Source organism: Lissotriton helveticus, chromosome 9, assembly GCF_964261635.1.
Source record: "Lissotriton helveticus chromosome 9, aLisHel1.1, whole genome shotgun sequence".
Lineage (NCBI taxonomy): Eukaryota > Metazoa > Chordata > Amphibia > Caudata > Salamandridae > Lissotriton > Lissotriton helveticus.
The window spans coordinates 586,490,106-586,515,994 of record NC_136070.1 but is presented as its reverse complement, the minus strand read 5'-3'; the positions used below and the strand labels follow the sequence as shown (position 1 = coordinate 586,515,994).

The window sequence follows — 25,889 nt, the reverse complement described above, 5'->3', positions numbered from 1 at the left end:
CTCCCTTTTACCGGAGATGGTAATGGGGGAATTTGTTTCCCAAGAAGAGCACAGGTCACCCCTCTGTTGAGCCAGTCTGCTTTGGGGTATAATGCCAGTGAACACTGATAGACAGAAAGTTTTAAAAAAAAATTCATTTGTTTCTGATCTATTACTGGGGCTCTGAGGACAGTGATGGAGTAGATGAGAAAGGCAAAGAAGGTCTCACCTAAAGAAAAAAAGTCTGAATGGCTTCCTTTGCCCTGAATAAAATGTTTTTAAACAATTGAAAGTAGAATCAAGGATAGGACCAGAGAGTATGACTGAACAACAGTGATGATCTAGGAAGCAGATTAGTTAGCGTCTATCGCAGGTCATGGTAGTCCAGTCAAACATTTAAGAATTTCAGCAGTGTGCATAAGATCAGTTACTCAGTGTAAAGGCAGAATAAAGAGTTCTGAACATGCCAACATCTGTATCCTGGGAATGTCTTCAGAGCGCCCCCGGGTGATAACCTGAGAACAGAAATTGAGTTTTCCCAGGTTGTCTGTGTAATCTTTATACAGCAGGTGCTCTAATCCTGCTGAAATGAGTGCTGAAAATACAAGAAAAACAGAAAAGAGAAATGTGAAAGCAGGAGTGCAGTGCTGTTCGCCTTCTTGGATGAGAGTAGACGTGATGGTATACTGAGTACAAACATACTAAAAAGCATATACAGTACATTGGTGGGAACATCTTGTTAATCCTGTTGAGTTGGTTGAATATTTGGGTTGAAAGAAATCCGTCCAAGAGTTGAGAAAATCATTGATGTATTTAGCAGCAGATGCTGGCCTCAATCTAGAACTCCGCCAGTCTGAGAGCCCAATAGGTAGAAAAGGTCATCGTCTTCTTTCAGTGGCAAAAGCTAAGGATTGTGTGTCAAAAATTAGATTAGCAGAAAATAGACTCCTTAAATCTGAAGTTGTGCTGAGTATAAATAATCCGTTGTTCAATCGACTTTGTTAGTTGGGCTTTGTCCCTTGGTTCAAACCATCCGGGGACTGGCATACTGCTCCCCTTAGTAGTAATCCAGGATTGAAATGAGGCTATGTATGTATCTATTAGAGCGCGAGTTATCCTGCCGCCTCTCTGCAATATTTAATATTTGTTGTTGCACTTAGTTTCTCGTCTTATTTTCTGCCCTGTTCCACTTGGTTGTCATGGAATTGGATGAAGCAGAAAGATTAAGCGAAAAGTGAATTTTGAAAAGTGGTGAGATTATTGGGTAGCTAAATTAAGATTAGTGCAAAGAGACAGTATTTTACTCCAAGACACAATAAAAACGTAGATTTAGAAATATCACAATTGCCATTCATACACTATTATAATTTCAATGGAGAACTAGGGACATATGCTCTCCCAGCTGTTACGCTGGACTGAACTTCATGCAGTATTAATTTTGGAGATTATAGTGCTGTGAATAAAGTGCCAAGCTTTATGAAGGTGCGGTGATTGGATTGGCAAACATTTGTGGCCCTGGACTAACATTGTCAATACATTTAATTAGCACTATAGATGGTGAACTGGAGCCTGTGATCCTTTGTTAGTATTATGTTAAATTGTATTAGCATTTAGTGTATTTAGGAAAATAATGTAGAGTTTACTTTTCCCAAAGTTGAAACGTGTCAGTGTCGAGAATAAATGTGCCGCCTTGAAGTTCTCTCCCTTGTGGCCTGGACTGTGCAGCAGGCAGGGTTTTATCTGCTTGTCTCCATTTGTTCCTCACATTAGTTTTGCCACTCTTCATGTTCCATGCTTCCCTCACTCAGAGAGCCACCCTAGCTGTGATTCTGAGCCCTCAGGTAAAAAAGCGTTATCTCGTCAGACTTCTTGAGCTCTGATTTTCTCCTAAGCCTTTTAGGTGACTCGTGTATTGTGTAAAATGAAATGAAAATGAGTTTTATAAAGCGCATTACTACCCAAAGGCCACGTAGCGCTGTGAATGCGTATCTCTGGGAGTCTACTAATTTACTTAGGGAAGAAGAGGGTTTTAAGAGTTTTGCGGAATTTCAGGTGATTAGGTTCGCTGCGAAGCGTGGATGGTAAAGAGTTCCAGGTCAGACCTACCAGAAAGAAATGGAGTTTCTGAAAATGTGCTTCTTTGTTTACTTACTAGTTCTCTCTTTGGCCACCAGGAAATCGTTTGATCAATTGCTTTGTTATTGTACAAGGGAGAGATGTGGTTGACTATGACAGTGCATCATTAGAACGGATGCATGTTAAGGGGTAATAAAATAGCTGCTATCGGTTCTGGGTGCTCCTTACCTTAACGATTAACAATAAAATGATAGTCAACTGTAAGAAGGTTCATTCCTGGTGTGAGTTAGGGCAGTACAGCTCAGTCCAGTATCGACGTGGGAGGAGTGAGACTACACCGAGTTGGTCTCCTCTGTTAGTCACCCCATAGACTATAGTAGCGCACAATATAGAAAACATTTTAAGATGTGTTTCCGAGGGCCAAGTATGACAACCTTTTGAATGTTTGCATAACTAGTAGCATAATAAAAGTCATTTACCCTAAAAGCCTCAATGAACTGGTTTTCTCTTCTCTTTCTATGTGCTCATTCTTTTTTTATCCTTTTCTACTGGCCCTTTTGTCATCCCAATCTCCGTGCCGTTTTATTTTTGGCTACATGTCCTCCTTGACTTCTCTTTCTATTAGAGCTAAGCAGAGCATTTGTAATTAAGACACTTGTGTTCCATTTTGACAAAAGCAGATTGTGATTGCAGTAATTTCTTTGGTGCAGGGTGAACTCTTCAAGCTATGATATCCCCTTTTGAATGAATATTATATAATAATTTCCAGGCTCTCTGCTCTGACCATCCAATTTTTTCTAGGTGAATGGTTGAGTGATTTTGACCATTCATCAGTGGTAATGGCCTTTTGCCTTATTTTTCTGCTGGTGATTATTATTGTTTATTTTATGTAGATCTGCAAGCCTTTCTTCTTCCATCTAGATATAACTCGCCAACCTTTAATATTCAGGCATTTCAGTGAACACAGTGGATAGGTTTTTTACTGTATTCGTTGTCTTCTGTCCCTGCCAGTAGATTATCTAAATCTTTAAGACGCCTTTTATTTAAACGTTTTGTACATGTTTGCGGGATGTTCCTATTCATCATTTTTGTACTGTTATGTACCAAGCCTTTTGGAAGAGCCAAATATGACATTGTTTTATATATTTGCGTAGGCCTTACTCCCTCTTTTCAATCCTTGTGATTGTGATAATCCATGGGAGGACATTTAATATTTTTTGTCTTCTACTCATATATTCATCTAATGCCTTCCCATATCATGTGCATTACTGCCTAGCCCCTGCATAGTCCCTTGTAGGCCTCGATCTGATTCAGTTTTGAATCTGTGCACTGATGCATTAAGTTGGCCCAACACCTATTCCTACGGCAGCATCTCTGGTCTACTGTTTGGTTCATGCTTGTCCTTGAAGACCTCTGTTACCGTAGTTATCAGTTATTGCTCATGTTCTCTATTTATTTTTAGTATTAAATCTTAAGTTTGCTTGGCTTTCATTTTTTGATTCTGCCTTCAAAAATCACTAGTCTAGTCCTATATTATACTTCATGTACATGCTTTTTTCATTAACTCTCATGTTGTCGATCTCTGCGAAGCGGTCCATTTCAGTGATATTCTTACTATTTAGAGGCCATTAACAATTTCTTTGATTTTACTATAAATGGATTCGTGGTGCACTCTGCACCCATGAACCTATACACAACTCTGGGATTTTCTTACTGAATATATATGGTTATCTATTGGTTATTTCTGCTACCTGTTGCATATGGTAAAACTGTAGTAATCCTGTAGTTAGGTTATATTCTTCAGTGCTATGTTATATTGTTTAGTGCCTCGTGCTCTACCTTGGCTTGCATTTCGACCACATTTGTTAGTGCATTTCTTTCATCTAAGGATCAATTTCCAGTTTTTTGTAGTTTCTCAGAAGCTTGGGGATTGTTTGCTGGCCCAAGAAGAACCATATGGTGAGCTTTCTCTACATTTCCCTTTGCTCCTACTATTTCGCAGTCACTACTTCTGCGCCACCTCCATGTCTCCCCCTAGGTTTAACCAATTTGCTGGTGCATTTTTCTCCATTATGCCACGCAAAAGCACCTTGCAAAATACTACACTGTGTAGCATCACACAATACAACTTGCCATTCCACACTGCATCATGCCATTCAATCTCACCATACCATCTTTCAAAAAAGTATGCTAGGCATATTTATTTAAATTTAAGAGTGGGAGAGAGGTTGTTATAAAGAGACCCTGGTATTCTGTACGATTGTTACTGCTGTTGCTTTCTCTATCTGGTAACTGACCAAGTATCTCTGCAAATTGTATTTGACAAAAGTTTTTATATGATGCGACAATTTATGGCTATGAAATGGTGAACAAACATATATGTGTAATTCTTTTGTATTGAAGAAAACGGAAAATAAAATTTAAAAAACAAACAAAAACAAAGTATACTATGCACTGCCACATCACAACATGCAGCAGCAGACCAAAGCTTCCTACTCCACATTACACTGAACTGCAACATACAGCACCACATCAGACCATATAAATCAATGCCACACCACATTATGCCCTGACATCGCATCACACTATACCATTTCTTGCAACCCCACATCACACCATCAAACATTACCCTGTATCAAACCACATATTTCGAAAGAGACTTGGGGAGATATAGTCTATAATGCTGACATTATGATGTTCCATGAGTTGGAATGGAAGCTGACGTAGTTGACTGTTGGTTCACTACCTTTTGCCAAACCTGTATAGTTTCTTCCATTAGGGACAATTTGAGGAACATTTAGAAATTATAAGGTAGATGCTCTTTTGTCATTGCTAATGCCATACGAGTGCCGATGTTTTCCCCAGAATCCAGGTTTTCTTTTTCTTTTTCTGAAACGAAACCACAAAGCGGGGTTTGTTTCTGAAAAAGAAACAAACAATATCATTTGGCACGCAGTGAGTTTTCTCCTTTCTTGTTGTGATTGTTTTAGCTACCTAGTTTTTGCCATGCCTCGCAGGATGTGCCGGGGAAGGGAAAACCTGTATTGGTCAGCATGTCCTAAATTGTTCAAGACGGTCATCACTGTTATCTGGCAGCCCAGTGATGGGGTTGTTGTGTTTTTGCCCAAAAAAGTCTCTTTCTCCACCAGAGGGAACTCAGTCCCTCCCCCCCCCCCCCACCACCACTAAATTGAGTGGTTGAATAACAATGTTGATAGACAGGCCATTCACCTATTTATTTTTTAGCATCCGTCAACCTCGAAATGATATCCTTTTTGTTTTCTTGGGCATTGAGGTGTGCTTAGTTTGCATTCCTTTGTGTGGCGGGGGGGGGGGCGTAGAATGTCCCACTAATGCAAATAACATCCATATTACATCCACAATCGCCGTACTTTTGCTGTCAGTCCACTCGCCTTCAACAAACACCACACACACATCTGACTTGATACAATCCCATGACTTGGATTTCTGGGAGTTGCCGCCTCACTACCTGATTGTCAAGAAAGACATGCACATCGAAATTGCAATAAAGTACACACGTGTAATGATTAGGGAGGAGCATTCTGGCTTAAACACTTGATATGAGCTCTCAGCAAAAACATACAAGGAGTTGGGGTTGAGCTGGGGCTGAAGATGAAGAACGTAACCCTGATCTCCTTTTTACCATAATCCTAATATTAGTCAAGAGCTTTAATCCCATCGATAGCAGGATGGTAATGCTTTATATCAATAAACAGAGACAAAAGACTGTGCTGTGTACCATACAGTACAGCTGCTGAGATGCTGAGCTCTTCTCTGAGGTCTCAGTGTCATCAGAGCATCTCTCCATAGATATGTGAAGGGATAGATATAGTTAGAAAGAGATTACTTGAACTGCATATTTCAACGCTCTTAGCGGGATATCTAGAGATGCTCTGTGGTTTTGTCTCTAACAAGGAAAAATGTTAAACTCTTGTGCTTTACTTCAAGGTGCACCAAAGAGGGCTGTCTGGAAAACAATTATTCAAAGGATTGGTGCCAGGGGTTTCTACTCTCGATTCTTTACTGAGCTCAGACAAATTCGATAATGCCCACCTGCCAACTAAATTGTTTTTTTTGCTAGGGTGGAGAGGTGAAAAGCCGGTCTGGGGTCCTTGAAGCAGTGGAGGCCTGTGGTGAGGAAATGCTGCCCCCTCCTCTTGTTCCCCAGCCTTCTGCTGTTAAGGACTTGAGCGACCAGTCTCCTAAGGCAGCAAGCTGCAAAACAGCAGCCACTGCAGGTGTGGCGGAAGAGATCGTCCAGGAGCAAATGGCTGAAAAAGGAACTTTGAGCCTGGAAGAACCAGAGGAATATGGCTTTATTGGGAGAGACAGTGAAGGTTTTGGAGATCTAAAGGGTGAGTACCTGTTGCCTCAATCATATGTGGGCCAGGTGTGCCTCTCTTACTGGAGTACAGTATGAGTCAGCCTATCGTTTTGCAGGTTGAATGCGAACAGGTATCTAGGAATCAGCAAAGAACTTTGTGGACCATCTGTTCCTGTCACAATTTAGTATTGCTTGGTTAGGTGAAATCTCTCTTCATTGTTGTCCTTACTGTAGATCACATAGTCTGCACTTCTGAAAGAATATCACCCATTTCTGTGTTTTCAAGACTCTGCAGTAATAGCTTGGTCAAGGTTCACTTCAGCTCTTGTCCCTCAGACCCCCGAGAATACCTGGTTCAGAAGCCACAACATAATTCTTGGTAAAGTGTTTTTAGTTTGTATAGGAAACAGGTAATGAACATGCTCTTAGGATCAGCGAACTGCATAGAAGTCCCTTAGATTTGAGCCCTTGGATCAGAACTTCAAAAGTGCTCAGATAAAAGTGTTTTTATCACAAACGTTAGCTGGAATAACACCAAAAACCGGAAAAGATCATGCCAGAATTAGTACATGATAGGTAAACAGTACATTCAATCAATCAATCAATCATACCATTTGTATAGCGCACTACTCACCCGCGAGGGTCTCAAGGCGCTTGGGGGAGGGGGAATGCTACTGCTCGAACAGCCAGGTCTTGAGTTGTTTCCTGAAGGTGAGATGGTCCTGGGTCAGCCGAAGGTGGATGGGGAGGGAGTTCCACGTCTTGGCAGCCAGGTAAGAGAAGGATCTTCCTCCGGCGGTTGCTCTTCGGATGCGTGGCATGGCTGCGAGGGCGAGGCTGGTGGACCGTAGGTGGCGGGTGGGCGTGTAGAAGGTCAGGCGATCGTTGAGGTACTTGGGGCCCAGGTCGTGGAGAGACTTGTGTGCGTGGGTGAGGAGCCGGATTGTGATCCTCTTTTGGACGGGGAGCCAGTGCAGGTTCCTCAGGTGGCTGGAGATGTGGCTGCGTCGGGGGACATCCAGGATGAGTCGGGCGGAGGCGTTCTGGATGCGCTGGAGTCTTTTCTGTAGCTTGGCTGTGGTTCCGGCGTAGAGGGCGTTTCCATAGTCCAGTCGGCTGGTGACGAGTGCCTGGGTGACAGTCTTTCTGGTCTCGGTCGGGATCCAGCGGAAGATCTTGCGAAGCATACGCAGGGTGTTGAAGCACGATGAGGAGACGGCGTTGACTTGTCTGGTCATCGAGAGGGAGGAGTCCAGGATGAAGCCCAGGTTGCGTGGGTGGTCGGTTGGCTTGGGTGCGGTGCCCAAGGCTGGGGCCACCAGGAATCGTCCCAGGCGGAGGGCGAGGATCCCAGGATGAGGACTTTCGTCTTGTCTGAGTTCAGTTTCAGGCGGCTGTCCTTCATCCACTCGGCGACGTCTTTCATCCCTTCGTGTAGGCAGGTTCTGGCGGTGTCGGGGTCTCTGGTGAGGGAGAGGATCAGCTGAGTGTCGTCGGCGTAAGAGATGATGTTGAGGTTGTGCTGGCGTGCGATGGCTGCAAGCGGTCTCATGTAGACGTTGAAGAGAGTGGGGCTGAGTGAAGATCCTTGCGGGACGCCGCAGATGACTTCGGTGGCCTCGGAGCGAAACGGGGGGAGGCGGACTCTTTGTGTTCTTCCGGCGAGGAACGAGATGATCCACTCCAGTGCCTTGTCTTGGATACCGATGCTGCTGAGGTGCTGGATTAGGGTGCGGTGGCAGACAGTGTCGAACGCAGCGGAGAGGTCCGGGAGGATGAGGGCCACTGTTTCCCCTTTGTCGAGCAGGGTCCGGATGTCGTCGGTGGCTGCGATGAGGGCGGTCTCGGTGCTGTGGTTGGCTCTGAATCCGGACTGTGAGGGTGTCGAGGGATCCGTTCGTCTCGAGGAAGGCGGTCAGCTGTCTGTTGACGATCTTCTCGATGACTTTAGCAGGAAAAGGGAGGAGCGAGATGGGGCGGAAGTTCTTGAGGTCGGTGGGGTCCGCTGTAGGTTTCTTCAGGAGGGCGCTGAGCTCGGCGTGCTTCCAGCTCTCCGGGAAGGTGGCGGTGTTGAATGAGGTGTTGATAATGTTCCGGAGTTGTGGTGCGATGGTGGAGTCGGCCTTGTTGAAGACGTGGTGAGGGCATGGGTCGGTCGGTGATCCGGAGTGGATGGTGTTCATCGTGCGGGCTGTGTCTTCGGTGGTTACCGTGGTCCAGGTGCGGAGGGTGGCGGTGGGGGGCGTTGGTTCGACGGTTGGGTGCGTGGGTGGTGCGCCGAAGCTGTTGTGGATGTCGGCGATCTTGCGGGGAAAAAAGAGGCGAGGGAGTTGCAGAGGTCTTGTGACGGAGTGATGTCGTTGGTGCCGGTGCTGGGGTTGGAGAACTCCTTGACGATGGTGAAGAGCTCTTTGCTGTCGTGGGCGTTGTTGTCCAGTCGTTCCTTCAGTGATTTCTTCTTGGTGATGCGGATGAGCTGGTGGTGCTTGCGGGTAGCGTGTTTGAGGGCGGTCATGTTGTCGGTGGTCCGGTCGAGGAGCCAGGCTTTCTCGAGGGTGCGGCAGGTCTTCTTGGATTCCTTGAGTTCGTCGGTGAACCAGGATGCCTTCTTGCTTCTGGGTCTGCTGGGAGGGTTCTTTAGTGGCCCGAGGTCGTCGGCGCAGGCGGTCAGCCACTGGGAGAAGTTGCGGGCTGCTTCGTTGGGGTCTGTTGTGTTGGCGGGTGGGCTCTGGCTGAGGGAGGTGGTGAGCTGGTCCGCGGTGATCTTGCTCCAATTCCTGTGTGGTACCTGTTGCGGGTGGTGGTGGGTCGTGGATCTCTTGAAGCTGAAGTGGACGCAGCTGTGGTCGGTCCAGTGGAGTCCGGTGGCGTGGCTGAAGGTGATGTACTTGCTGGAAGAGAAGACGGGATCAAGCGTGTGGCCGGCGTAGTGGGTGGGGGTGTTGACCAGTTGCTTGAGTCCGAGGTTGGCGAGGTTTTCCAGCAGGGCGGTGGTGTTGCGGTCCTTGTTGTTCTCCAGGTGGAAGTTGAGGTCCCCTAGTAGGATGTAGTCAGCGGAGGGGAGGGCGTGTGGGCTGATGAAGTCCGCGATGTCTTCGCTGAATTGTGTGCGTGGTCCCGGGGGTCTGTAGACGAGGGTGCCTCTGAGGGTCGTCTTAGGGTCGGTGTGAATCTGGAAGTGGAGAAGTTCGGCTGCGGCGAAGGAGTCGTTGGCGTCGGTCGTGATGCGGATGGTGTTCCGGTGGATGATGGCGATGCCTCCTCCGGTCTGGTTGATGCGGTCCTTCCTGATGATCTTGTACCCGTCCGCGATGGCGATGTCGGGTGCAGAGGAGGCGTTCATCCAGGTCTCCGTGAGGAAGGCGACGTCCGGTGAAGTAGCGTCGAGGAGGTTCCAGAGTTCCACGGCGTGCCTGTGGACGGAGCGGGTGTTGAGCAGGATGCACTTAAGGTGGTTGCTGCTGGTGTTAGTCTTGGCGGGTGCGGGGCAGGTTCGGAGGCAGGTGAACTTGCATGTGCGGCAGGTGAAGGGTCCGTGGGTGCGTCTCGGGGTGGCTTGGCAGCAGGCGTGGGTCCGGCCGGCATTGAGTGCGTTGAGAGTGGCGGCGTCGTAGGTCAGTCGGGTCGTCTTGCATCGGCGGGGAGGGCCAGGGGTCCTAGCGCTGGGCGCGGTCCAGGCGCGGACGGGCGCAGACGGGCTTACCTTTGGCGCACCTTCGACGCTCATTCGGTGCTCCCGCTGCGCGCGGTCGCTCAGGAGGCGTCATAAGTAGTGCGCCGGGAGGGCGGGTCACCTGGGTGGCGGGAGCGGGGCGGCCAGTGGGCAGGCGGGGGCGGAGTCAGCTGGTGGTCAGTGGCGGGAAGGAGGGCCGAGGGCGGCTCAGCGGCGGCTGGGTCGTCCGGCGGCTGGGGGGGAGGCTAACAGGTAGGGGAGAGCAACAGAAGGGGGGGAAATAGGGAAATAGGGGTACAGAAGGCAAGGGGCAAGGGGAAGGTGAATACAGGAGACAGGAGGCGAGGCGAGGAGGAGACAGGAGGCAGAGAACCAGAGAAAACCAACAGGCAGAGTGGAAAAACGGAGGCAGCAGGAGGGGGGGAAACTGAAAGGCAACGCAGTCAGCCGGCAGCAGGCAGCGCACTGGTGGTCAGCGGCCAGGAGCAGCGGTGGGTGGGGGCGACCTCGCCTGAAATAGGCTCAGCGGTCGCTTTTCGTTTTCAATTTCTTCTGCAATTTCTTTTTATTTAATTTTTCAAAGAAAACATTAAGACAAATCGTACAAATTATCCATCACTTATTAATAACTCCAACATACGTACTCCGATTATCTCTCCTAATCCGCTTCATTGGGAACATTTCTAAGATTATACTCAAAAGACCTCCCTCCATCATTGAGGACGAGCCATGTAACTACCCTACTAAATGCTGAAGATTATGAATAGTCTTCAATAAACTTGTCACTGACTCTTTTCAAAGAAAAAAACCCTCATTAAAAAGCTCAGCCACAAATCTACACAAATTGGATTAACTGATCACAAGTGCTCCCAGGCCCTAACCATTCTCCATGGAAAAAAAGAAGTATGGAGAGTAAGGCATAGATAGGTCCAAATATGTGTTGTGTTGCTGAACGAAAACCAGGAACCTGCTACTTTCTTTTCATTGAGTCATGCTACAGATCGAAAGTAACTAAACTAAATCAGGTGGGAAAAGTGGGTTTCCTGTTTGTCTGATTTGTGTGACAGGGCAACCATACTGATTGACCTTAAATGTTCCTGAACCACCTCTCTCGAACTTGGTGCATACAATGAGCACCTATATAAATAGTGAACCTCTGGGTTTGATGACATGCCAGTACATTCAGCTGGTATCTATCTACCTCAATGGCCAAGGTACTTTTCCATCTGGACGCCTTATTGAAACAACCCCTATTTCCAGGAGTTCTATGTGTAATGAGTCTCTTTTGTATTTGTATTTTTTCTGATGAAATTGTCAAAGGCTATGCAAGAAAGAAATAACAGGTCCTACAGAAATTTGCCAGAATATGGGCAAGATTAAAAAATATGACAAGTCTCAACTACTTTTCTAACCTAGCACCACTCTGAGACTCTCCGGGCTCGCCAGAGTGCCTTCGGGACAAGCTGGCGATGCCACTTAAAGATGCTGGATTAAGAGTATGGGGAGATCTTGTTAGTAATAAAACATGTATTTCATGGGAAGATCTTAAGAGAAGAGTATGTAGCGGTCTCTCAAGATTCAAGTATATACAGCTACAAAGCTGGGTTCAGTCCCAGATCAGATAGAATAGACCTATCGGTGAGGAAAACAGCCTAGAGCAGCAGTTGGTAGAGAGGCCAGTAGGGAAGAAGGAGGTCTCATGTTGGTATTGGGCCATAGAAGAGGTGGTGGGTGGAGATTTTAAGCTGACCAACAAGTCCTGGAGCGAACAGATGCCAAATGTACAATGTGACCTATTATGGCAGGATTCTTTCAAAAATCTCTTCAGCATAGTTAAACCTGCATGGTTGGAGAGGAATCACGTCTTTACGGTACATCGAGCATACTTAGCCCCCCTTAGGCTTTCTAAAATCGTAAAAGGCTGTCAAGTCAATTGTAAAAAATGTGGGCTATCAGAAGCATCAGACTCACATATGTTCAAAGACTGTCCCTCAATCGGGGTATTTTGGGAATAGGTACGGATAACAATGGAGAGTATTCTGAGAGTACCAATCCAAATTCACCTGACTCTGATAATTTTTGGTCTTAACAGCCATATTGTAGGACCAGCCAGATCGCTTTTATTTTATTCAATCTTATTGGCAAGGAGGCAAATTTGCATACACTGGGTAGACCCTGTTCTTCCCAAACATTCGGACTGGCTGACTTCTCTATATGAAACATCCAAGATGGACTTGGCTAGATCTGTGAGTCGAAAGAAGAGTGCATACTGGGACCTGCTGCTTCAATGGAAATAGTTAGGAAAAATCTTTATATCTGTCATGTTACCTCTATTTTGAATATGGTATAACGAAGGGCGGGCCCGATGATTTTTCCTATTGGAAACTACGTTGGGTCTTTCCCCGGGACATCAAAAGAGTCCATCTGGTCGTATAGATCAAGTGGGAGTAAAACCTATCCTCTTTTTCAGAGGGAAAGTAGCAAGTCGGTCTGGAAATATACCCCTACAGGCTGAAGGTACCGAGAGAATCCATCAAAAGAGCCAGCTCTATCCCAGGTCGTTGAGTAGGGATATGAACAGTCGGTTTGTCTATCATGGTTAAAGGCGAATGAGGACAAAAAAGAACTAAAAATAAAGAAATAACAGATGGTGACCCTGCTTTAAATGGGTGAGTGACATATTGTTAATTTTGAACTTGCAAGGGGTTTGCCTCATAAATGGATCTGCAATGATAGGCGTTCCCCACTGTGTAATTTTGACGTCTTTGATTTATATGTGAAGTCAGGATTGTGCTAATAAGATGGGCAAATCTTAGTGAGCTATACAGTGTTTAGGCGCCCACCAATATTTCACATTTGAATGGAGAACTGTAGAGGCAACATTTGCAGAGATTTATAAGAATCCTGCAACCTGACTTCACTGATTTGGTACCTTTGTGGAGACCTTGGCAGTCTGTTCCTTTGTCAATCCCTACAACACTACTGTGCCCTCAAGGTACCTAATTTTATTGCATTTCCACAAAAAATACCCAGTGCTATCCTCAATTATACTCTTATTTGTTTATAGTTGACTTGTATTTACTCTAGTTATGATGGAGAACATAACTTGTGAGTATGAAACGTAACTGTTTGAATGCTCTGCATTGGTGCAGCATCACTTAATTACTATTTCAGTTATCATACTGGTACAGCAGGACCTTGCCTCTTGCACTGTCCTGTGCTGCTGCCCACTGGACTACAAATCTGTGTTCTGAGCCAAACCCACCTTGCTTCGGAGCAATCATTGGCCTGGACAACACAGGTGCTACCTCAAGCAGACCTTTTGTAACCTGCCACATTGAGCCTTTCCCTCCTGGGCCTTATGGAAGCTAGGGCACCATCACTCAAACTTCAACAGTATTCATCTGGTCATCTAACTCTCCCGTAGGACAGCCTGCAGGAGCCATTATTCCTAAAACTGCACCTACTCCCTTTCTACGCGTATGCTTTAGTCTGCTCTCCGCAGCCCCACTGCTGCACTCTTAAACATATGCAGAGCAGCATTCTTGTTGTTGTAGCCTCCACTTGTGTTTTTTTCTCCCACACCATTGTGCCTTTCATTGACCCATGCCAGGCTCCAGCATAAACCCAGTATTCTGATGTTAATTATCTTAAACTAGGTTGCTGCAAAAAGCTGCACATATGTAAGTGTTGTTACTTATCTGCAGTATCTGGCATTCCTTTGTGAGTTACGACCACTGCATGTTGTTTCTCTGTGATGCAAGGGTCCAAGGGTGTAGGTGTCTGCATTTGCTGGTCTTGGAGTCAGGGAAAGTTGTACGGCCTGGGCTCCTCTGTTGCCAACTTATTATCTTCATAAAACTATTACTATGAAGACATCATGGCTTACACGCTTCTTTATGTTTGTCGACGAGTGTCGAGAATTGGATAATGGGGGATGAGGAGCTCATTCTCGGCACAGCACTGTACCTGGTGATGCTGCATCGGTGGGTCTGTCGGATATTTTTTGTATAATTTAAAAAGAAGGTAGAAAAATGACCTTGCAGCCCGGCCTTGTGCAAGCATTTAATTAATCTAAGGAGACGATTGTATGCGCATGCATAAGCGGAGGAATACAAGTCAGGCTGTACAGGTCAGGCTGTACAAGTCAGGCTGTATTAATACAAAGTACAGCTGCACAAGCTACCAGGAATTGAAGAAGCGTTTTCATAGATTAGGCTTTAGTATGTTATCGGCCATTGTTAAGGCTAGGAGGTGAAGCTTTTCTGCTGTTAGTTGAGTGTCTAGCTGAGATTTCTAGTTGATTTTGCCTAATTGTTCTAGTTACAAAGAATGTATTCACTGATCTTCTTTATACTATATGAATGGTTCAAACTAGTAGGGTAATAAAATCAACTAATGATTGTGGTATGAGGGATTTCACAAACTGTCTTCATTATCTCAAAGTTAAAAAGCAAAATGTAAATTTACCTCCTTGTATTCTGCAGTGTTCTGGTAACCCAACAGTGCACTGGAAACAGTGGTTTAGAACATTTGAGACCTACTTGGTGGCAGTGGAAAGCAAAACAACAAATCAGCAGAAGGGAAATTTGCTCTTCTCTATAATGGAGGCTCAGGTGATCAAAAATCTTTGACCGTCTACCGGAGATGATTCCACAACCACTGAGTAGTTTTGGCAAATGGATCAAATATGTGGATGCAGTGCATTGTCTTGAGAAACAGCTTTGCGGAGAACCAACATAGTTCTGGAATGTCACAGTCTTTATCAGTAAACAACTTGGCCATGGGACACTGACGACTATGTAGCAGTACTGAGAAACCTTCCGGCTCCTATGAATTTAAGAGGCAAGTGGATCAGTATGATCAAGTTGTCAATTTTTGTTTCCACAAGCAGATACAAGAAAGTTTACTTTGTTGTAAAACACCAACTTTACGTGAGACCTTGACATTGGCAAAAGGTATTGCACATTTAATACAAGCTTGTGAGGAGATAAATTCTATAAGTGATTCAGATACACTGTTTTAAAAACAAGAAAAGATGAAGCTTTGTGATGAAATTATGGTACGAACTCACAACTTGAAAATTCTTTTAAGTCTTGTCCTGCATTTGGGAATCAATGTATGAAAGGCAAAAAACTAGGACATAACTTGTGTCGCAACACTGGGGGAAGTATACAGGTCAATATTTGTATTAGAAGTTGCATTAGTCCACGAATCTGAATAATGAAAGTAGTCACTTCAATTTAAACTAATTGAGGAGATAGCATCATTATGTTAATGAAGATTTCCATTATGTTGTTGGAGATTCCCACTCCTAATGTTCATGACACATTTAAAAAACTGGCAATCTCTATGAAAACAAGTTAAGATGTGTTTGTGGATTCAAGCAGTAAAAAGTGTTGCTAAGCCCATGGCTTACAAAGTTAGAGATGTTCCACTCAATGTAAGAAATGCGTTGAAAATGAAATGGAACCATTAGTTTCCGATGGTGTTGTCGAAGTGTTAATTCTTCTAAATACCACCAAACCTAGATCTAACACGATTTTACAATATATACGTGATTTTGATGCGCAGGTCATTATACTCCAGGAGACACATCTAGTTGAGGCTGAAGTACTTGATTTGGTAAATAAAAACAGATGGATAGATCTATCTGTTACCACTTCCCAAGCAGTTAATACTAGAGGGGTTACCATTCTTTTTAAAAAAACAATCACTACTAGACTCATAGAGCAGAAAGTAGATCCCACAGGTAGGTGGGCTATCGCGACCGTCGTGATAGATGGCTCACGCCTTATGATAGTTGGGTACTATGGGCCTAACCGAGATGACCCCTCTGCCTTGGTATCATTATTCTCCGAGCTTTTACATTTCCCAGAACCAATCATAATAGCAGGAGATTTTAATATTGTACTTGACCCCTTGTTAGACAAGACTACCTCTAGTCGGCAACATACTCTGTCTAAATCCAGAGATTTTTTTACTTAAAGCCATGTCTCAATACGGAGTTATAGACATCTGGAGAGTAAGGTTGGGACAGAAAACTGTTTTTTCTTTCCGAAATTACAAATATCGTCATAGATCCAGGATCGATTTCTTTTTAGTAAGTAGAGCTTTGCTTAATTCAGCAAAGAGTGTTACCTACCTACCATCCCATCTGTCAGATCATTCGGCGGTACTTTTAGATCTTGAAGTACTGATTCAACCTCCGATCAGGTCATGGTCTATTGATAGGTCTTTCCTTACATCTCCAGACGATTTGGAGTATATTAGAGCAGAAGCGCAAGAATTTTTTAAAGTTAACATCGGTTCTGCAAGCTCTAGCTCTGTATGGGACGCTTTTAAATGTTCCTTGGGAGGGGTCATTAGGAACAAAACCACGTTCCGAAGGAGGCAGTACACCCAAAAGGTTGCATCTATAGAGGCTAACCTATTGCTAGTCCAAACTGAACTAGAAACTTCCAACAATGCTCCGGATTCTGTTATACTGGCTAAACAGGAGGAGCTGCTCAAACTTAAAAGGCAACTAGCTTCAGTACTTAATCAGCGCATTCTTCAAAGGTGGGAAGCAAGTAAACTAGCCCATTTTGAGTTTGGAGAAGGGGCGGGTAAACTACTAGCTTGGAAGTCTAGAACTGATCAGACCCGTAATAATATAGGGTCTATAATAACTAGCTCCGGTACTGTATCTTCGGACTTAGAAATAAGATCAGCCTCTAAAGACTTTTTTCAGACTATCTATCAGGAGGACAATAACATCTCCTCTGAAAATGTAAAGAAGTGGCTGAGCAACATTTCACTGCCATCTCTTTCCTCAGAACAAAGTGCCTTTTTAGATCAGGCAATAACAGAAGAAGAGGTAGTAACTGCTATATATAACAGCAAAGGTGGTAAGGCGGCGGGGGCCAGATGGCTTGCCCGCCGAGATATATAAACACCTTGCGGGTGATATTGCTCCTTTTCTTGCCGTATATTTAATCAAGTTCTGTTGGAGGGTGATTTACCGCCCATATCGTGGAATAAAGCATCGATTACACTCATTCGGAAACCAGGCAAGGTTCCTACCGACTGCGGCTCTTACCGCCCTATTTCAATACTCAATGCTGACTATTAGATCTTCACGTCACTCTTGGCTAAGAGGTTGGGTCAGGTCGCTCCCTCAGTCCTACATCCCAACCAAAAGGGCTTTGTTAAAGGTTGCCAGCTCTTCGAGCTGACGTACGACTTGATAGGAGCAATAGATATGGCAACTAGCTCCTTATTACCCTTGGCTATTCTCACGATGGATGCCACCAAGGCCTTCGACAGGGTCAACTGGTTGTACCTGTCGGGGGCTTTGGAAAAATTCGGCGTGGGTCGGGCTTTCCGCAGAGCGGTGGAACTTCTATACCATAATCCATCTGCTTCGGTTTTGGTTAATGGCGGTTTGACGGAACCATTTACTATTACAAGGGGCACACGACAGGGTTGCCCTCTATCGCCTCTGCTTTTTGATCACTATATTGAGCCGTTTGCTCAAAAAATTCGGGAGGACAATAACATCATACTTTTTAGATATAGAGACTGGAAAAAAGGTGTCCCTGTATGCTGATGATATTATGATCATGACTTCAGATATCAGCACTGCATTCCCGGCAGCCATAAATTTAGCACTGGAATTCAGTAACATCTCTGGGTATGAAGTAAACGCCACTAAGACCGAGGTTATGGTGTGGAATAGCGTAGCAACTGGGCTTCCTGTGCAACTTTGTGGTAACATGAGATATCTAGGCATAAGAATTGTTAAGGATATCAACCTGATCACCTCTACTAACTTTACCCTAGTTGCTAAAGAGTGTAGGAAATTAATGGGCTCTTGGGGACATCTCCCATTGACACTCCTGGGTCGTTCAAATCTAGTTAAAATGTCCATTTTACCTAAGTTGACTTTTATTTTTAACAGTATACCATTATATTTTGAAACATCACTAATTTTGAAGATGCAGAGTGATATCTCTTCATTTGTTTGGAAGAACAAATGTGTAAGAATAGCCTGGAAGAAATTAAGGCGTCGCAGGGAGAAGGGTGGTTTGGCCGGCCCAGACCTCCAGATTTATGCTTGGGCCTTTCAGATGACACATGCCCGAATGCTGCTGAAAACTCCATCAGACCAAGACATCGGGTTGATGTTTACAACATTACTACAGTGTGAAGGACTAGGGCAGTTGGGGTTTCTTTTTAAGTTTGGAGACCCCAACTTTTTCAAGAAGATCAAACTGAAGGTGTTGCAGGGCCTAGCAAGAACTTGGTACAATCTTAGAGTTATTACTAAAATAGGATATCACTCAAATAGATCTCCTATATGGGATCTCCCTGCTCCTCCTGGTTGGGCTAACGATGTACTGATAAGTCCATTAATAGACGCTGGAATCTCAACATGGGGTGACCTGTTTGTGGAAGGGGACATGCTTTCCTGGGAACATCTAGCGAGCAAGGTGGGCCCCAATTTCTCCAGATTGAAGTTTTTACAAATTTCAAGTTGGGCACATGCACAAACAGCTGGGGCTCCCCGTTGCCCTCAAATGCCCCTAGGAGGAAGTAGTCAACTGGAATCTTCTTTACTTGATAAAACACCTGCACCCAAGGAGGTTTCCTTTTTCTACAACCTAATCTTAGAGGAGATAGATGGGGAATTCCATCTTCCAGACCAACTATGGGGCTCCTTGCTGCCTTCTTTCAATTTGCAGGAACTATGGTTAGCCTCCTGCAACGTTCTCTGGGATATAGTCAAACCAGCTTGGCTCCGTAGAAACCACCTGTATACCCTACACAGGGCTTACTACTCCCCTCAGAGACTGTCTAAATTTTCAACAGGGGAACCGGTGGTGTGTGCCCGGTGCGGCCAAGTGGCGGCCTCGGATGCACACATGTTTTACGACTGTCCACATTTAACGTCTTATTGGCATTCAATAGGCAATAAACTAACATCTTCAACAAGCTCCACCGTGGTTATAGATCTCCGGCTAGTAATATTTGGAGTAGTAGACCAGAAGCGAAGTTTAACTAATAACCTTTTGTTCTATTCTATGTTGGTGGCCCGACGAGAAATCTGCAAGCGGTGAAAGAGGCTTCTCCTCCGTCGTTACATGACTGGTGTTCCTCCATGTTACAAATATCAAAAATGGATCTTTCCAGGGCCGGAAAATCAGATAAAAGAGCTTTTTGGCAGATACTCGATTGGTCCCAATAGTTTGAGCTGGGGTTTCCTCCCCCCCCCCCCAGTTCCAATGATTACGAAGCCATGATACACTTTTTCTGCTATAACATCTTCGCCCTTTTACTAGGCGAATTGGTGATAAAAGCAATGGTGATAACTGGCTAATGGTAAATATCTGTCTAACAGTATACAAGGTGTAAGGATTGGATGGGAGAACGACATAGCTGAAGGGTTTTGGCGGATCCGTACATCGATTATACCCCTACCAGTCTTTGACTGAGACAGCATGTCAACTTACCATATGCCATTCTTCCCTGTCCATTGGTTCGACAGATTAGAGCCATGGTGGAGACGAGGAACAAAAAAAACAAAAAAAAATAAATCTCTATGAAAACAAGTTCAGATGTGTTTGTGGATTCAAGCAGTAAAAAGTGTTGCTAAGCCCATGGCTTACAAAGTTAGAGATGTTCCACTCAATGTAAGAAATGCGTTGAAAATGAAATGGAACCGTTAGTTTCCGATGGTGTTGTCGACGTGTTAATTCTTCTAAATAGGTTTCTCTTCATGTGGCTAAACAGAAAATTGGTAATATCTACTTCTGTGCTGACCTTACATCATTGAATAAAAACATTGTAATTGATTGCCATCCTCTCTCAAACATTCAGGAATTCCTTGCTAAGTTATGTAATGCTAATATTTTCTTTCATTAATCTTAGGTCAGCATATTATTAAATTGTGTTGTAAGATGTCTCCAAACCATTGACTATGTGGATTACATAATTTGTAACTTTTTTATATTTACATATGCCATTGAGCTCAGTTGAGCTGGTGCAGTTTTCCAATAAGCTAATGGACAATCTCTTCGGACAAGAACATAATGTAAAGCCATACCAAGATGATACCCTAATTTTTGTTAAAACAGTAAACAAAAAGATTGAGAGAGACCTCAACATTCTTCATTATACCATAAAGGAAGAGAATGTAACTTCTTTCTGACAAAATTGAGCACTTCTGACATATATTAACATTTAAAGGAATCAAGCCTAAAAATGACTTTGTAAGTACAGTTAGGGCTACATCTATTTATCCTTATAAGGATCGGATAAAATTGTTTCTACGGTTGTGCAAGTTGTATGCTTTAGTTGTCCCTGGTTTTTCTTTGATAAAACATATTTAAAAGGCTCCTGCACAAGGGGTTACTTTCAGTTGGGATAGGGGAAAAATTAGGCTTTTGAACAAATCAAATCCATGATAATCTTAGTTCAAAATCAAGCTTTATTCTGTTTTAAATAAACCATAAAAGCACATTATAAAAGAAATCACACATATAAAAACAAACACTTACTTTTGATAATCAAAACCATTTAAAAAACAATCACATATTTTAGCATCATTTACAAAACGATAGAACTAAGACCATAACCAGAATTACATGCCTCTCTGCAACATTAAAAATCCAAAATATACAGCAAAATTTGAAGGTACAGTAAATAGTGCCATAAAAAATCTTCAGACGTAAAAACTTTGAAATTCATCAAGTCACTGACATAAAAACGGAAATCTTAGAATTAATATAATGCCCCCCTTGCCCCGTGATAATCAATTAACCAGCTCTTTCCGCCATTCATTGTTAATGTGGATTGCGTTGTTATGGTTGATCACAATCGTCTAGGAATCAATGCAGTGTTAAGGTAAAGCATTGCATGAAAGGAATACAGAGGGGTTGCTTTTATATGCTCAAAATAATGTTAATTGAACTATAGTGCAATTGAGGGAGAAGCTTTACCTTGTGTGAAAGAGGTACAATATTTCAAGACCTTCTTATGGGAAAGATTTTCACATTTGCATTCATCACAAACTGATAGTCTGCTTGTTGAGAATGGCATGGGCAAGGAAAGTCTGAGATTAGTGAGATTACTGTCACGTCTTCAGGAATTTCTACATTGTTCATATTCCTGGAGGGAAGAAAGCTAAAGCATATTTTCTTTCTAGGGTTCCAAAATCAGCCAACAGTCATGACATTTTAGATTATGATAGCAACTGTGTTGTTGATGTTCTGATGTTGTGAAGGAGATAGGTAGGTCAATTTCAGAAGAGGATTGGAGAAAAGCAGATGCTAAGGATGGGGGAATTGAAGACTGTTAGAAATAACATTATGATTGCTTGCCCAGAAACAAGAAAGTTGTTGGGTGAATTAAAGCCCTGAGTTAAGTACAGGATGAGCAAAATATGGAAGGTGGTAGGATTGTTTCCCCATAGGCAATTTGTTGAGCCATCACATAAGGACATTTGGACTTGCATCAATAAAAAGGAGATTACAAAAAGTACTGTTGGTGACCAGGTGTAGATCAGTTTGTGGACTTTGTCTTTTGCACTCGTGTTGCTTGCAAAACTGCTTATAGGCACATTTTGGAGGAGAAAATGACATTAAACCCAGTTGAATTTTCAGGGCTTCCCTGGATACGAATTGCAATAGATTTCATGGTCCTATTAGTGTTGTTACTAATTGTCCAAGATTTCTTCTGGTGTTCATTGACTACCATTCCAAGTTGCTTTATAATCAATTTACCATTTCAAGAGAGGCCACAACATTAATTAAATTCTGGAAGAATCTTTTTTCAGTTGAATTGATCCAAATGCATTGTTTCTGATAACAGGGTTCAGTTTTTGTCAAATGTCTTCTGCAGATTTTTAGAAGTCAGTATGAAATGTTTGAGTGTACCCCTCTTTAGCCCCTAAGCAAATAGGTTAGTCAAGTGAGCAAATATGTTTTTTAAAGAATGTATACAGCTGGTTAATTCCATATTAGACTTCGAAAGTGCTGTACTAGAAAGACTTTGGAATTACAATGTCACTTCACATTCTACCAGAGGCATCACACCTCACTGTCTTTTATGATATATTATAAAAAAAAATGTTTAAATTGTTTCCTGGGTGAATAAGTATTTGTGGAAAGAGGGCAATACTTGATGGGTTACAAAAAGTAAAGCACAAGAAAAAACATAATTTGCTATGATGGCTGAGATAATGCTATTGAACAAGATTTTAAGATGAGTACCAGGTTAAAAATCAAGCAACCTGGAGGTTACTGTCAAGGATGGGTTCTTTGTGGGCCGCTGTCCGCGCAATGCTTGGTATTCAGCAATCTCTCCTATCGGAACCACAATTCCCAGAGGGCCAAAGGGTGACGCTGCGCAGGACGTCAGCCGCGCAGCCCCGGAAATTAAGCAGTGAGGCGGAGAAGAACGGAGCCGATAATTCTGCCGAGTGAGCCGAGGTTGGTGGAAGAAGTAGAACCGGAGCAACTGTGAGTAGATACATTCCGTGTGGTTGCCGTTTGGAGGCACACAGACGCTGTGACAAGCGGAACTAGCGCTGTGTCAATATTGGGAGATACACACGGCTGTGTGTATCAGAAGCACACGTGTCCACAAGAAACTTCTAGAAACCACCGCAATGGAGCGCACGCCGCTAGTCCCTCCTCCGGATCGCCCCTCGGGACTCTGGTACTTGTAGTTCAATAGTGGATCACCCAGGTGGGTGCAAGTCGGTACTTGTTGGACTGATGAATCTCTAGACCCGATACATGTCCCGGGTTTTTGGGTATCGCCCGAGACATGGCTCGGGTTTCGGGATAACTTCCCTCATCAGTAGAGAAATGGTTAGGGGTGGAGGAGAAGGCCGCCAAACAACCGTCAATGGCCTCGATGCCCGAACCGGCACGCAGGGCAGCATCCAGGAGCCCGTCGGCTCAAAGCTCAAGGGAGCCAATTAATAGAAACCACCGCAATGGAGCGCACACCGCTAGCCCCTCCTCCGGATCGCCCCTCGGGACTCTGGTACTTGTAGTTCAATAGTGGATCACCCAGGTGGGTGCAAGTCGGTACTTGTTGGACTGATGAATCTCTAGACCCGATACATGTCCCGGGTTTTTGGGTATCGCCCGAGACATGGCTCGGGTTTCGGGATAACTTCCCTCATCAGTAGAGAAATGGTTAGGGGTGGAGGAGAAGGCCGCCAAACAACCGTCAATGGCCTCGATGCCCGAACCGGCACGCAGGGCAGCATCCAGGAGCCCGTCGGCTCAAAGCTCAAGGGAGCCAATTAATAGAAACCACCGCAATGGAGCGCACACCGCTAGCCCCTCCTCCGGATCGCCCCTCGGGTCTCTGGTACTTGTAGTTCAATAGTGGATCACCCAGGTGGGTGCAAGTCGGTACTTGTTGGACTGATGAATCTCTAGACCCGATACATGTCCCGGGTTTTTGGGTATCGCCCGAGACATGGCTCGGGTTTCGGGATAACTTCCCTCATCAGTAGAGAAATGGTTAGGGGTGGAGGAGAAGGCCGCCAAACAACCGTCAATGGCCTCGATGCCCGAACCGGCACGCAGGGCAGCATCCAGGAGCCCGTCGGCTCAAAGCTCAAGGGAGCCAATTAATAGAAACCACCGCAATGGAGCGCACACCGCTAGCCCCTCCTCCGGATCGCCCCTCGGGACTCTGGTACTTGTAGTTCAATAGTGGATCACCCAGGTGGGTGCAAGTCGGTACTTGTTGGACTGATGAATCTCTAGACCCGATACATGTCCCGGGTTTTTGGGTATCGCCCGAGACATGGCTCGGGTTTCGGGATAACTTCCCTCATCAGTAGAGAAATGGTTAGGGGTGGAGGAGAAGGCCGCCAAACAACCGTCAATGGCCTCGATGCCCGAACCGGCACGCAGGGCAGCATCCAGGAGCCCGTCGGCTCAAAGCTCAAGGGAGCCAATTAATAGAAACCACCGCAATGGAGCGCACACCGCTAGCCCCTCCTCCGGATCGCCCCTCGGGACTCTGGTACTTGTAGTTCAATAGTGGATCACCCAGGTGGGTGCAAGTCGGTACTTGTTGGACTGATGAATCTCTAGACCCGATACATGTCCCGGGTTTTTGGGTATCGCCCGAGACATGGCTCGGGTTTCGGGATAACTTCCCTCATCAGTAGAGAAATGGTTAGGGGTGGAGGAGAAGGCCGCCAAACAACCGTCAATGGCCTCGATGCCCGAACCGGCACGCAGGGCAGCATCCAGGAGCCCGTCGGCTCAAAGCTCAAGGGAGCCAATTAATAGAAACCACCGCAATGGAGCGCACACCGCTAGCCCCTCCTCCGGATCGCCCCTCGGGACTCTGGTACTTGTAGTTCAATAGTGGATCACCCAGGTGGGTGCAAGTCGGTACTTGTTGGACTGATGAATCTCTAGACCCGATACATGTCCCGGGTTTTTGGGTATCGCCCGAGACATGGCTCGGGTTTCGGGATAACTTCCCTCATCAGTAGAGAAATGGTTAGGGGTGGAGGAGAAGGCCGCCAAACAACCGTCAATGGCCTCGATGCCCGAACCGGCACGCAGGGCAGCATCCAGGAGCCCGTCGGCTCAAAGCTCAAGGGAGCCAATTAATAGAAACCACCGCAATGGAGCGCACACCGCTAGCCCCTCCTCCGGATCGCCCCTCGGGACTCTGGTACTTGTAGTTCAATAGTGGATCACCCAGGTGGGTGCAAGTCGGTACTTGTTGGACTGATGAATCTCTAGACCCGATACATGTCCCGGGTTTTTGGGTATCGCCCGAGACATGGCTCGGGTTTCGGGATAACTTCCCTCATCAGTAGAGAAATGGTTAGGGGTGGAGGAGAAGGCCGCCAAACAACCGTCAATGGCCTCGATGCCCGAACCGGCACGCAGGGTAGCATCCAGGAGCCCGTCGGCTCAAAGCTCAAGGGAGCCAATTAATAGAAACCACCGCAATGGAGCGCACACCGCTAGCCCCTCCTCCGGATCGCCCCTCGGGACTCTGGTACTTGTAGTTCAATAGTGGATCACCCAGGTGGGTGCAAGTCGGTACTTGTTGGACTGATGAATCTCTAGACCCGATACATGTCCCGGGTTTTTGGGTATCGCCCGAGACATGGCTCGGGTTTCGGGATAACTTTCCTCATCAGTAGAGAAATGGCTAGGGGTGGATGAGAAGGCCGCCAAACAACCGTCAATGGCCTCGATGCCCGAACCGGCACGCAGGGCAGCATCCAGGAGCCCGTCGGCTCAAAGCTCAAGGGAGCCAATTAATAGAAACCACCGCAATGGAGCGCACACCGCTAGCCCCTCCTCCGGATCGCCCCTCGGGACTCTGGTACTTGTAGTTCAATAGTGGATCACCCAGGTGGGTGCAAGTCGGTACTTGTTGGACTGATGAATCTCTAGACCCGATACATGTCCCGGGTTTTTGGGTATCGCCCGAGACATGGCTCGGGTTTCGGGATAACTTCCCTCATCAGTAGAGAAATGGTTAGGGGTGGAGGAGAAGGCCGCCAAACAACCGTCAATGGCCTCGATGCCCGAACCGGCACGCAGGGCAGCATCCAGGAGCCCGTCGGCTCAAAGCTCAAGGGAGCCAATTAATAGAAACCACCGCAATGGAGCGCACCCCGCTAGCCCCTCCTCCGGATCGCCCCTCGGGACTCTGGTACTTGTAGTTCAATAGTGGATCACCCAGGTGGGTGCAAGTCGGTACTTGTTGGACTGATGAATCTCTAGACCCGATACATGTCCCGGGTTTTTGGGTATCGCCCGAGACATGGCT

At 45.4% G+C, this 25,889-nt stretch overlaps 1 protein-coding gene across 1 annotated transcript in view; it reads left to right on the top strand.

The window, feature by feature from the left end:
- The window catches only part of SNX15 (sorting nexin 15), a 106,964-nt gene that overhangs the window by 20,400 nt on the left and 60,675 nt on the right, over nt 1-25,889 (top strand). The window contains exon 5 of the mRNA XM_078660561.1: nt 6,158-6,431. Within this exon, the coding sequence (XP_078516687.1) occupies nt 6,158-6,431 (274 nt within the window). The remainder of the gene's footprint in view (nt 1-6,157; nt 6,432-25,889) is intronic.